This window comes from Penaeus chinensis, chromosome 9 (genome assembly GCF_019202785.1).
Source record: "Penaeus chinensis breed Huanghai No. 1 chromosome 9, ASM1920278v2, whole genome shotgun sequence".
Classification (NCBI taxonomy): Eukaryota; Metazoa; Arthropoda; class Malacostraca; order Decapoda; family Penaeidae; genus Penaeus; species Penaeus chinensis.
Genome location: NC_061827.1, coordinates 26,335,308 through 26,350,307, shown reverse-complemented (window position 1 = coordinate 26,350,307; position 15,000 = coordinate 26,335,308). Strand labels below are relative to the sequence as shown.

At 38.5% G+C, this 15,000-nt stretch overlaps 1 protein-coding gene across 6 annotated transcripts in view; it reads right to left on the bottom strand.

The window, feature by feature from the left end:
* Positions 1-15,000, bottom strand: part of LOC125028970 (CD109 antigen-like) — a 106,897-nt gene that overhangs the window by 38,812 nt on the left and 53,085 nt on the right. For 3 of the 6 annotated variants that reach the window (XM_047618640.1, XM_047618638.1, XM_047618639.1), the window contains exon 4: positions 10,900-11,059. In XM_047618640.1, coding sequence (XP_047474596.1) covers positions 10,900-11,059 — 160 coding nt within the window. Of the gene's footprint in view, positions 1-196; positions 287-325; positions 555-10,899; positions 11,060-15,000 lie in introns of those variants that run through there. The other 3 variants (XM_047618641.1, XM_047618642.1, XM_047618644.1) reach the window with 3 other exon arrangements.

Here is a 15,000-nt window from a genome sequence, read left to right as displayed (position 1 = left end):
ATATGAATATGAAAGGAAACACTTTCAGATGAAATGAAAGTTATATAAATGTAAATTAATTTGGCCAAAATATCCATCAAATGGATAAGTTTGCGATAATTACCTTGACTAGAATAAGTGCCAAATGAATAAGGAATGTAGCGAAATCCTTGCATTATTAAATGCGGATAAATTAATAAATATATTAATTACCTACCGGATTTTCAACTCCGTACCTTTTCAAAATTAGAGAAAATGTGATCCTTTTTCATTTCTCCCTGCATAACACCAGAATAAGCTGCACTAGATAAAACCGGAACACTACAACGCATGATTTTGCTCTAACCTCTTACATAGAGACACATTTTGAAAAAAAAGTATAATGTTCTTTCAGCAGCGTGTTTTCCAATCAAGTTGGTCGTAAGCAAAGCGGTGCCGCAGCTTCCCACCAACATGGCAGGAACCAGATTTGTCTAGACATGCCCAGGGGCGTGACTGGTGTAGAAGAAGGAAACTTTTGAATGGACTTCCCAGGAACTCAAATCTGGCTCGCCCCATCCCCGACGCCCGAAGAGTAGGAAAGAAAGCTGACCAATGCCTTCTGCCTTCTGCCACTCCCTCCGTGGGTAGTTCACCTTAAGTACAACTAAACGCTGGGACGTACTGGAAGTAATTGTTATAAATGATGAAATTCTTATATCAGAATACTAAATACTTTTGGATGGCAGTAGATCTAACTTCGATACACTAAATATATATATAAAGTAGTAAATATATTCCAAATAAAGACGCTCTATCTGGAAGCAGTAAGAAGCATTGTAAGCGCTCTAAACCAACTTGCCTATACCAAATATATACCAGTAAAATACAAAATCATGTTCCAAACTCTCCTGACATCAAATAATGAAATAATGTCCTTCACAAGAGGATTCTTAACATTAATGACAAGTGGAAACGACTGCAAAATTACAGAAAGATTTGATTCCGTCCGAAATTAGGGAAATGTTGAGGAAACATACTGAGCGCAGCGAATGAATAAGTGATCTTTAGGGTAAAAGAAAAATGAAATTTGCCAATAAAATTAAACATTTTCTACCACAGCGGCGAGCTTTTCGGTTTCATATTTTAGACGTCATGTCATCTCCGCCCCGTTCGGTTTGATTCAGTTCGAACCAGTATTCAAACCAGCGGAGGCCAGATCAAACCGCAAAAAGTCTCGACTCACCTTGCCTGGGGCATTGCTGGAGTACCCGCTAAGGCGAAAAACCCACACGTCACGGCCCGGCGGGGAAACTTAATTGCCATGAAAAATCTCCTTGCTGGGTGCATTGGTCCTTGTTATTTTTTTAAAATATGTAGAACTGATAGTGTAGTGGATTCCGTCAAAATCTATATTCATGAAAATGCAGTTAATTTTTCAGTTAATTCACAAAGCCAGTATGCATTGTGCATTAGTCGTCAGTGTTTGAAACAATTGTCATGTGTGGGAGTCTATACCCAGAATTTTCTGGTTTCAGTCGGATCGCATCTTCCCGTCAAGGGCTGTTCCGGCGATGTTTTCGATGTTTTTATTTATCTACTTATTTATTTTTTAGCAAAATCTAAACTATGTTAACCAGTAACAATACAACACACCACTAAACAAAAAAAACAAGTCCGAAGCCTGGGGACACGGACAAAAACACGAAGGATAATCATAGCAGTTGGCAATGAACTTTTTTTTTGCCTTTATTTGCATGCAGTACGGCGGCGGCAACAAACCAATTTGCCTCCGGCCGAACGGAACTCGGCGGCGCTTCGTTCACGCCACGAGAGCTCAGGACATGAATTGCGTATGAGCATTTCTGAGTTCTGCATTAGGCTTCGGATATTCTAAGAATAGATAAGCCTTTGTAGGCCTACGTGTTTGCTATACAGCACACCGAAAGACAGGCATATAATGTCAGCAAACGAAGGCATATTGAGAAGAATGGAAAAGGGTTCTAGCGACCACTTTCCTGTTTTGGGGACTTATTGTACGTCCAAACCTGCTTTTGGAATTTCCTCTTTTTTCATTCTGGAAATGCTTTTGAATAGCACGCACACAAACACACACACACAATCTATCTGCAACTATATCTATATCTCTTCCTCTATCTATTTCTCTCTCTCTATCTATATCTCTCTCTCTATATATATACATATATATACATCTATTCATCAAAATTCGCAACATTGCATGATTTGATGCCAGGACCGGGGCGTGCGAGCGACCTTGGTGGGGCGGGTTGTCACTCCGCGCAACCTCAGTGACGGGCAAGTTTAAGGATATCTTTAGCACATTATTGTTACATAATGCATTTTCTGTCTTCTGTCACAACCAAGCACTCGAAATTTGGTTGTGTGTCAGTTTATCTATCTATCTATCTACACACACACACGCATATATATATATATATATATGTGTGTGTGTGTGTGTGTGTGTGTGTGTGTGTGTGTGTGTGTGCGTGTGTGCGCGCGCGCGCGCGCGCGCGTGTGTGTGTGTGTGTGTGTGTGTGTGGGTGTGTGTGTACAGAAACATGTATATGTATACATACTTATAAATATTCATATATATGTGTATGCATATATATATACATACATACATACATACACACACACACACACACACACACATATATATATATATATATAAATATATATATATACACATATTTATAGATATATATACATATATATATATAAACTTATACATATATATATATATACACACACATATATATGTATATATGTATGCATACATACATATATGTGTGTATGTATGTATATATACATATATATACATACACATATATATATATATATATGTATATAGATACATATGTATTCAAGCTACACTTGAAGTAGGCGGTAAGAACGTCAAACAAAGCTCCAGCGAGCTCTCGGTGGAAAGTAAACAGCTTAAGCAAAAAAGTAGGGTCATGACAGCATCATCAAACAGGCTCAAAATAGAATTAGCTGTACTCGGGCAGATAAACAACAAACAAGGGCAACTCGCACAGACAAACACATCTAGTGAAGAGGAAAGCAAGCGACGCATCAGTCTAGGCTGAAGTGCCTTCGACAGACACAGTAACATACTATAAGGCTCCTTGCCATTGTGTTTAAAAAAAAAAAGTCTTTAACCAATGCATCCTCCCATTTATGACCTATGGATCAGAAACATGGACTGCAACCAAATTACTGGAAAGGAAACTTATACGTGCCCAGAGAAGGATGGAGAGGTTGATGCCGGGCATTAGCCTAAGAGATCGGATGAGGGCGACGTGGATCAGGGAACAGACAAAAGTGGAACATATACTTGGGAGCCTCAAAGAGAAAAAATGGCAATGGGCAGACCAATGACAAGATGGCGTGACGAAATAATGAAATTTGGGAGCCAAGACTGGAAACGAAAAACGCAAGACAGACAAAGTTAGAAAAGATTGGGAGAGACCTACGTCCAACAGTGGACTGATTCAGGCTGATGATGATATATATATATATATATATATATATAGAGAGAGAGAGAGAGAGATACATATATAGATAGATAGATAGATAGATAAATACAGATAAATAGATATAGATATGAATACATATATGTATATATATGTATTCATATCTATCTACGTATATATATATATATCAATCTTTATATATATATATATATATATATAGAGAGAGAGAGAGAGAGAGAGAGTTGATTATCTGTATATGCATATATATATATGCATATGTATACATATACACATATATATATATAAATATATATGTATACACACACACATACACACACACACATATATATATATATATATATAGATATATATATATATGTATATGTATATGTATATGTATATGTATATGTATATGTATATGTATATGTATATATATATATATATATATATATATATATATATATATAAGGTAGAAAAACCCACAATGTAAAACTAGACCTGAGGATAGAATCCAGGTAGATTCCAAAACTGTTGTCTCACTTTCAATAAATCTAGTTTTACATTGTGGGTTTTTCTACCACAGTATCAACACGATAGAGTGTTTTTACTATATATATACACACATTTATACGTACATACACATATTTATTTGTGTGTGTGTGTGTAAGACGCTAAAGGTGCTTAATGCAATGACTGGAGGATGAAATGATAGTGGTATACGGCTTGTCTCTTTATTGATGAAGAGTACAACTCAGTAAGTGAAGACGATACACTGATCTGGGAGCAAGTGGCGAGGGCCGGAGGCGGATGTTCTGGAGTGCGAATTGGAGGGTCAGATAGGACCAGACGAGGTTCTGTATGATCATGCAGCTCACGTGGCAGAAGTGTGAAGCTTGATTTAGACTCTGGTCTGCAGGCGTGATCTCGAGCTAATGGTTTACACAAATCATGCTTATGTACACGCCATATTGCTGGGCCACCTCCACGGCCCTCGCGGGGTTACCCATCTTGTCTGAACCTGACCGGCTGGCTATCCTCGATCCATCCTCGTGGCAATTCGGCCTTGTCGTCCTCTTCTTCTTCCTGGTCCTTATTGTAATTCATTCGCCCTCGATGTCCATACGTCCTCGAAGATCTCGCACAGGTCCTCCTTGACTTCGGATTCGATTCGTACTTTCTCGTAGCCCTCGTCCAGGTCTAACGCGGCGGCGTACTCGTCTACACACCCTCGCAGATCTCGTTTAGGTCCTTCTTGGATGTGTGCTCGTCCAGAAGTCCTCGTGACCTTCGTCAGGATCTACGGGCGCCCAGGCAGGCGGCGCACTTTCCGCCATCTTAAGCAGGTCTACGGCGATCAGTGACGGCCTTCCCACCGGCATCCTTAAGCGACTGTATCTGCAGCAGGCTCTTCTGTCGGTGCCACGTCCAGATCATACACTTTTATTCATCTATTTATTTGTTACTTTTGTGTTTTTTCTATTCACAAAGATAAAGAAGAAAAAAGGAGAGGGAGACATAAGTAGCAGTCCACCTGGACTGGAAAATGTCAAATGAGAGTAGATAAGGGAAACGACAACGGCAATCCGCGATGATTTATTTGAACCAGCTGTCGTCACATAGAGAAAAAAATGTATCATGTAAAATTCACTTGCCAAGACTGGCAAAATCGCGAGCAAAATAGATACGACATCGATCTTTATGCCTACAACTACGACAGTAACCCTATTAATGAAAATGTTTCAGTGTCTTTTGTTCTGCATGGATGAGTGAGTGATTGAGAATGAAAGTGAGAGTGAGCTTACACCAAGAATTAATCACAGACTCGAAGATTAACTTTCAATATAACAATAATGCGACAAATTAGGAATGATAATTAATACATAATTATTTCAACTATCACAATGAATTCAAAATGTACGACGGAATGTACGCATTTGTGACAAAATTCTGATATATCAATGTAAACATGTCTAAGGTAAGCATGTCAAACTACGTTAGACTTCATCGACAGGGGATCCTTATACCCAATTACCAACGAAATTCAGTGAACTCGACGAGACATGAAAATCTATAAATAACCCATTTTATTCTGCGAATCTGTGGTGGGCGACCGTGACATGCCCTACGGGTATCTAACCATCACGAATCACACCATCGCCTGCGATTTACCCAGAACAAACAAGCGACTTCTAGAGGGTGAGAAGGGATTGATTAATAACCGAATAATGATTCTAACTTAAAACCCTTGTCCTATATTTATGAACGGACGTGAATTTGGGCTCACACCGACTTGAATAAAAGTTGCTGATAGAACGAATAACTTTGATTTTACTTCTACCTACTATTGTAACGTCGGAGCGTAGATCTAATAGACGATATACGCAACCTCGGGATATATCTGGCATCCCTGTGCACTATAATGTGGGGAAGATACTAGCGCTATACTAAAAAATAAATGGAAAGAAAATCGCATTACAAACTCCGTTCTGGCGCCGATAGAACGAGTCACCATTGTGCAATGTAACAGTACTACGGTTATTCCCACAAGTACAACAGCGACAACCAAATTACGGGAAAAACAAGTGGTCAGCTCATGGCTCCTCCACATGCCCGACCGACCGGAAGGGAAAGGGGAAGGGAGGTCAGGTCGGGGGTAAAAGAGCGAGGGTAGGCATATATGTATATAATATGATGTTCGTGACAAAGCTAATTAAGATAATTAAACGAAATGAAGAGTAAGAACTAGTGAATTTCTAACAGTAAATTAACGAATTTCGTGAAATAACTGCGAAATTACAAGGAGTTAATTCTCAGTTTGCAACACTACGAATCTCTAAAAACGAGAGAAATTAATTGATAAATTAACGATATTTCGTGTTTGTTGGCAATACCGTATTTCCGCAGAAACGCTTGTTTTCGCACTTGACACTTTTACCCAGCAAAGGGAACATGCGAGTGACTGCATTTATAATCTCTATGGGTAACACATGTATGGGAGAAGAAGGGAGGGAAGAAAAAAAAAAGGGCCCATAACGTATACTCACGTGGTTTTGAAGACATTGTAATGTGGAAGCGTTGGTTGAGCGGTTTTCAGAGATGTGTGTTCGCGTTGCGAGCCAAAAAGACACGACCACCGTCGTCACCAGACTATGAGGCAGTGAGTGAACAGCAATGGTGGTTAACGGACGTACGACTTACTACACAGTAAAGGAATATGATACGACTATCTGGGAGCAGTGCTGAGCGCGGTGGCGCGCCCCGGCCAGCGGAAGGCCGGAGGCAGATGGCGTTCTTGACGGTGCCGGCGTGCGAACTGAAGGGTCAGATAGGGTCGCCCTTAATCGAAATTAGGCTCTCGCTGAGGCGATGGTACTGAATGAAGCCCACGTGGTAAACATGTGAAGCCTAATTTAGACTCTGATCTGCAGACGTGATCTTGGCTTACACAAATAATGTTTTTGTGTGTATGTATGCATATATATATCTGTGTACATATACATATACATACATACATATATACATATATATGTGTATATATATACATATATATACACACACATGGGTGTGTATGTATATATATATATATATGTTTATATATATATATATATATATATATATATACATACACACACACGTATATGTATATATGCATAGGTATGTGTGCTTATGTACGTACATATAGATATACATATATATGTGTGTGTTTCTCTATGTATATGTATGAGAATATTTGTCATCATCATCAGGTTGAATCAGTCCACTGCAGGTCCTAGGCCTCTCCCAATATTTTCCAACTTTGCCTTGCGTCTTTTGTTTCCAGTCTTGGCCCCTAAATTTCATTATTTCGTCATGCCATATTGTCATTGGTCTGGCCTTTGGCCTCTTCATGTTATCTATAGCCCAGTCTGTTAGTTTCTTTGTCAATCTGTTGTCCTGTCTCCGACATATATGACTTGTCCATTGCCATTTTTTCTTTTTGATGCTCCCGAGTATATGTTCCACTTTTGTCTGTTCCCTGATCCACGTCGTCCTCATCCGATCTCTTAGGCTAATGCCCAGCAATCAACCTTCCCATCCCTCTCTGGGCACTTATTAGTTTCCTCTCCGGTAATTTGGTTGTAGTCCATGTTTCTGATCCATAGGTTATAAATGGGAGGACGTATTGGTTAAAGACTTTTTTTTTTTTTTTTTTTTTTTTTTAAACATAATGGCAAGGAGCCTCTTAGTATGCTACAATGTCTGCCGAAGGCACTCCAGCCTAGACGCTAGATGTGTTTGCCTTAGGTATATATACTTGTCCACTGCCTCTAGTGCCTTCTACATGTATCTGTTCGAATTGAACTCAACTGTTGAGCATGATCTTAGTCTCTTAATTTTTCATCCTAAGTCCGACTTTCAGACTTTCGCTATTCAGATCGTTTATTAGTTGCTGCATTTAATTTGAAGATTCAATGAAGAGAATAATATCATCTGCAATTCTTAGATTCTTTAAGTATTCGTCTCCTATTTCGAAACCCTTTCCGGTCCAATTTAGTTTCTTGAATATTTCCTCAAGGCAAGCTGTAAACAGCTTTGGTGAGATGGTATCGTCCTGTGTAACACCTATCCGTAGATGTTCAATTGAGTTGTATATATCCATGTAAAAGTCTTCCACTTCTATTATGATTTCATTCTTGTTATATGTCACATCTCCGTCTGGTTTCTTTATTGGATACACTTGATTTCTCCCTATTCCAAGTCTTCTTTTAGCTGTTACCTGAGATCACTGTTTCATTTATTTGAGTATTGAATTTCCGTACACCTTCTCTCTTCTTTTCATTTATAGTCTGTTAGTTCAGCAAATTCTATCTTGTCCCTGTTTGACAATACCCTCATGAGCCTACGTTTTTACATAAGTTGTTTAGTTTCTAGCTCGCTGGAGCTTTGTTTGACGTTCTTAACGGTTACTTCAAGTGCAGTTTTCTTTATTATATCATTGACCTGTTTCTTGATTTGGTCAGTGTTGAGATCTTCGTCGCTGAGAAGTGAATATCTGTTTTGGATGTTAAGGTTAAATTCTGTCGCTCTAGTCTTCAAGTTAGTTAAATTCGTCTGTGGTTTTCTTATGAGTTTGTTCGTTTCCCTTCTAAAGGTGTAATTTAAATTGGAATCTGACCATTCTATGGTCGCTGCCAACATTTAGCCATCTCTCGATGGCTAAATGGTCTTCATAGAAGCTCTCTATCTCTTCATCACTGTGGCTGCAGGTTGGAGCACAGACTTTAAGTTGTACCACTTGTTTAGTTTTATTGTTACTGAAACCACTCTTTCGCTTATACTATAGAATTCCACCATCTTCTTTTTTCTAAACGTTTGTGAACTAAGAAACCTAACCCTAATTTCTGCTTGCTACCCTGGGTCTTACCTCTCCAATAGAGCACGTGTCCATCATTTAGTATCTTCTGTTCTTCGCCTACTCTTCTAACTTCACAGAGTCCTACAACATCCCATTTAATGAAAGAGAGTTCCTCAAGTAATGCTAGTAAGTCGGATATTTTATATGTGCAAAGGTTCATTAACGTATGTACACATGTGTGTCTGTTTATATATGTTTGTGTGTGCGTGTATGTGTGTGCATATACTGTATATACATATACATACAAAAATCTATATGTACATACGTACACACACACACACACACACACACACACACACACACACACACACACACACACACATCCACACACACTCACACACACACATACTCATATATACACATGTATTCATATATTTTTTTTTTGATATATATGTATACATATATATATACATATACATACATACATATATATATATATATGTATATATGTACATATTTGAATATATATGCATACGTATATACATATATATACATATATAGATGCCCACATGCACACACACACACACACACACACACACACACACACACACACACACACACACACACACACACACACACACACACACACACACACACACACACACACACACACACACACACACGCATATATATATGTATATGTACATATATATCTATATATATATATATATGCATATATGAATATATACATATATGTATATATATTGCCATATTAGATACATATATACATTTATATGTATATATATATATGTATATGTGTGTGTGTGTGTGTGTGTGTGTGTGTGTGTGTGTGTGTGTGTGTGTGTGTGTGTGTGTGTGTGTGTGTGTGAATGTATGTATGTATATACATACATATATATACACAGATATATACACATACATACACATACATACATACACATACATTCATATATATACATATATGTATACATACACATATGTATATATATATATATATATATATATATATATATATATATATATATATATATATATATATAAATACATAGACACAGACAAACGCACACACACACACACACACACACACATATAAATATATACACACATCTATATACATATCCATACACCTGCATATATATGTATGTATATACACACAAATATGTATATATACATATATGCATATATATGTCTATATATATATATGGATATATATGTATATATACATATATGGATATATATGTCTATATAAATATATGGATATATATGTCTATAAACATATATGGATATATATGTCTATATACATATATGGATATATATGTCTATATACATATATGGATATATATGTATATATACATATATGGATATATATGTCTATATACATATATGGATATATATGTAAATATATGTATGCATGTGTATATATATGTCTATATATGTATATATGTATATATATGTCTGTATGTATATATATATATGTCTATATATGTATATATGTATATACATATATATATATATATATATATATATATATATATATATGTATATACACACATATATGCGTATATATATGATATATTGATATACTCGATATCTTCATTCTACTGGGCAACTTCAATGCGGCATTAGACTGTAATCTGACTGACATTCCAGATATAATTTACACACACACACACACACACACACACATGTGTGTGTGTGTATGTGTGTGTGTGTGTGCGTGTGTGTGTGTGTGTGTGTGTGTGTGTGTGTGTGTGTGTGTGTGTGTGTGTGTGTGTGTGTGTGTGTGTGTGTGTGTGTGTCTGTGTGTGTGTGTGCGTGTGCGTGTATCATATCATATGCACACACATAATACACACACTCGATATCTCCAATCTATTTGGTAACTTCAAAGCGGCAGATGCCTGTAACTTCATTTTGACATTCCCGATAATTAATACACACACATACACATATACATACACGTCACTAATAACGTGCTAAATGAAAATAAATCACCAAACCACCAAAGATCATATCGCGACACAGCGATTAGCCGATCAATCTAATTAGCGAAGGTCACCCTCCGCGCAGCAGGCTGTTGCTCACCTGTCTGACCGGCGTTGTAGACGGGCCGCGAAGGCTGAATGAGGATGTTGAGGAACTTCCCAGTGAACGTGAGGTTGGCCACCCGCTTGAAGGAGGCGCCCAGGCCCTCGCGGCCTTCCAACCGCAGGTGCCACTGGCCGTTCACGCTCGAGTCGGGAACCTGCGCAACAGAAGCGTGAGGGACGTGAGGACAGAAACACTATTTTTCAGTATCTGTTTTTATGATGCAATTAAAATAAATTATTTCTGGAATAAACTAGAAAGGTATTATGGCTACCGAGTTAAAGAGAGAGTTGTGTGTGTGTGCGTATATATATATATAGATATACACACATGCACGCGCGCGCGCATACACACACACATATAAAATGAATAGACTGAGAAAGGAGGTGTGTGCTCAGTGGTTTACTGTGGCCATCTCTAATCATTACGCTAAGCTCAACAACCCACGCTCCTTGAGGTACACCCGACAACAAACAAATTCATTTCATAGGAAAAGGTAACGACAGGTCACATGACTCCACTAACTGAGGACTGGGAATAGTATCAACCTCTGACATGTAGCTCTTGGAAACTGCCGAGGGATAAGTTTCAGCATATCAAGGATGTTTCTGCTTAGGTTGAAGGTCTACCTCAGGTGTCTGCAGTTCGCTCTGCAGATGGCAATACCATATCAGATCCCAACGAGGCATTCTGAGCAGTTGCTTCTGGTCGATTCAAGGTACTTATAAGCAGGTAGCTCCACATCTATTTAGCCTGCTGAACCCAAATATGAATTGACTTTTTTCAAGAGTATTCCCAAGGTTGTTAATGGTAAAGAGCTCTTTGTTATCATATATAAAAGAGGGACATTTTGGTTTTACTTCTGGCAGCTATAACAATATCGAGTAAATTATACAAATGATATACAAATGAATCTAGCTATATCCGCTACCTCACGGTGCAATATCATTGGTTAAACGTGATAGCGGTATTAGCCCCGCCCCTTCTTGACCCGGTCAGTCTGTGCGATACTTTATGGTTAGTGTTTTTTCTGTAAATTTTCTTTGAAAATGGTTCAGTAATAACAATGGTAAAGAATTAATTGAAGGAACTGAAATTTAAATATATATATATATATATATTTGCAAAGAATTAAGGCAAAAAGGTGTTGCTTAACTCAGAAGTTACCAACTAGGATTTCCATCAAGACGGAGTAGGGCTACTTGTTTCAGTGTATCTTGGGTCGATCCATCTGTGGTTAGCCTGGACCCTGACTGAGGTTGGGAAATGACCCCAGAGGCAAAGGATGGTAAGGCAGGAAATATTTTCGTCATTCCCACTGAACTGCTGAAGTCCGGTGGTAATCAAATAGCCCATGGATTTCATGTTGCCTTAGCTGCCATCTGGGATATTTCCCCAAGACCTGCCGAATGCGGGGTCATCGTAGAAGGGGAAGGGAGATCGCTAGGTCTGCAGCGAGAGACCAGTCAAACCTGTTGTGGGGAAGTTGTAATCATCTGGGCATATGATGCAGAATAACACATGGATGAAAATGTATCTTAGTACAAATAGTTGACATTTTCGATATTTATTCTCATAACTTGTTCCACACACACACATGTGTATATGTATATATATACATATATACATACATATATAGACATATATATATATAGATAGATAAATATATATATATGTATATATGTGTATGTAGTGTGTGTCTGTGCGTGTGTGCGCGCGCGCGCGCGTATGTGTCTGTGTGTGTCTGTGCGTGTGTTTGCGTGTGCGTGTGTGTGTGTGAGTATGTGTGTGTGTATGTGTGTATGTGTGTGTATGTGTGTGTGTATGTGCGTGAGTATGTGTGTGAGTATGTGTGTGTATGTGTTTGTATGTGTGTGTGTGTGTGTTTTTGTGTGTGCGTGTTTGTGCGTGTGTTCGTGTATGTGTGTTTGTGTGTGCGTGATTGTGCGGGTGTGCGTGTATGTATGTGTGTGTGTGTGTGTGTGTGTGTGTGTGTGTGTGTGTGTGTGTGTGTGTGTGTGTGTGTGTGTGTGTGTGTGTGTGTGTGTGTGTGCGTGTGTGTGTGTGTGTGCATGAGTATGCGTGTGTGTGTGTGTGAGTATGTGTATGTAAATTATGGTATTAGCAGCCTGGATTGCCTGGGTTGTATTGTTGTCTGAGCGAGGACATACCAACAGGCTGCAACGTGTCCGCACAACAAGCTAACATGGGTGCTATCGACAGCGCTTTGATTCCAGTTAAACACGAGCCGAAGTAGATAGATTTGTGCTTAAGGGGACCGTCCCTGAGAAAATGCCGATTTCCACTTTTTTGTTGAAAAATAGAAAATAGTATTACAGATTTTAATGAAATTTGGTTGGATGAAAGAGTACTTTATTACGCATCTTTATATTGAATTTATGTAATTTGACCGATTTTTTAAAGTTAGGTTAACTCTAGCCTTCTCACGTCCTAGAGTTATCACTTAATTGTCTATATTACTTTTGCTGAGAAAACCTCTAGGTCATATAAACAAATCAACGTATTCCAATTTGGAAATTCATTAATTAGTTTCCATATTATCGCATGTTACATAACTGCAAAAAAGAGTGAGAAAAAAAGTAAAAAATTCGTTAAAAAAAATATTTTTAATTTTTTAAAAACGATACATAGTTCTATGCGCATACTGGCGTTCTGTTTATGGGAAAAGGCATTTTGAGATCGGACTAAAACTGTAAACCGTGAGTAGTCTGAAATATGAAAAAAACCTTTACGAGTAATCGACCTTCAAACTTTTTTGATAATTTTCTATTAATTTTCCATATTTTTTTCGCTTGCTTATTGGCTACTTTATACATAAGAAAAAGCCCAACCATTGCTCTATCTCTTGATCTTTATTTCATTCAGATCGAATCAATAGTTATTGCAGAGCATCACAAAATACAATATAATATAGCACTGAAGTCATCCTGCGCCGTAACTATGCGGTCCACGTGACCATAAAATAACGTTGTAATATCACGTCCACGCACTTCTAAACTCGTTTTTCTGCCGTCAGGAATCCTCTATTCCTCATATTGCCCTCCACCTCGGTTGTCCCATTTTCTTTTTTACCCCCCCCCCCCCCCACCGACCGAAAATGGGAGGTAGGGAAGATAAGGGGGTGTGGGGGTAAATATAAATATGCTCTTACGTAATCAACCATAAGCAAACAGGGTGTACAACGGGAGGAAGGGAGAGTAAAAAGAAAGCTCATACTAAAACATGGCTACTACTACTCATGGTTCCTGGTCCCCTTTCAACTGAGATGAGGAAAAATCCTCAACTCAGTTGAAATATCCCTTCGGAGAGTATCATGGGCTACCAACCCACTCCTTGTCGCCAAAGAAGGCAGATACAGCACACTGGCACTCGCGCGCACACTCTTATACTCGCGCGCACACTCATACGCTCGGGTTGCATACTCATACACTCGGGTTGCCCACTCATACACTCGGGCGCACACTCTAACAATCGCGCGCGCACTCTAACACTCGCGCGCACACTCATACACTCGCGCGCACACTCATTCACTCACGCGCACGATACTTTACCCTCCTGTGACCCATTTCAATAGGTAGTGTCAAAATACAACTTGACGTTGGTGCGGCACTAAGGCATGAGTACATATAGGTGAAATTCGCTAATCAGCGAAATAGTTGTCCGGGTTTAGGCCCTCGTTTGACCACCTAATTTTTCTTCGCGGGAGTTCATATTCACATGGGTAATTCTACAAAAGTATACGAATCTGAAACAGAGCATAACTCATTTTCGATCCCCCCCCCAACCCAGGGACGGTCAGTAAGATCGCTTTTTCAATGAAGCGGCCATTGTGTTTTTTCACTTCTCTTTTACACGGTACTTGCAAGGAGATTGTAAATTAGTGAATTAATATATTGACGTGTAAGAACAATGACTAATATTACTCATGCAACAGAATGAAAGGACTGTTGCATGTCATTTTTTACTTATCGTGCTTACCTAGGAAATCTAGTCAAAGGACAGAGTAACCTACAGTAGCATATAAGAAATAAAATTTCACTATTCTGTTTTCATTGATAGGGTATTGCTTAATGAAAA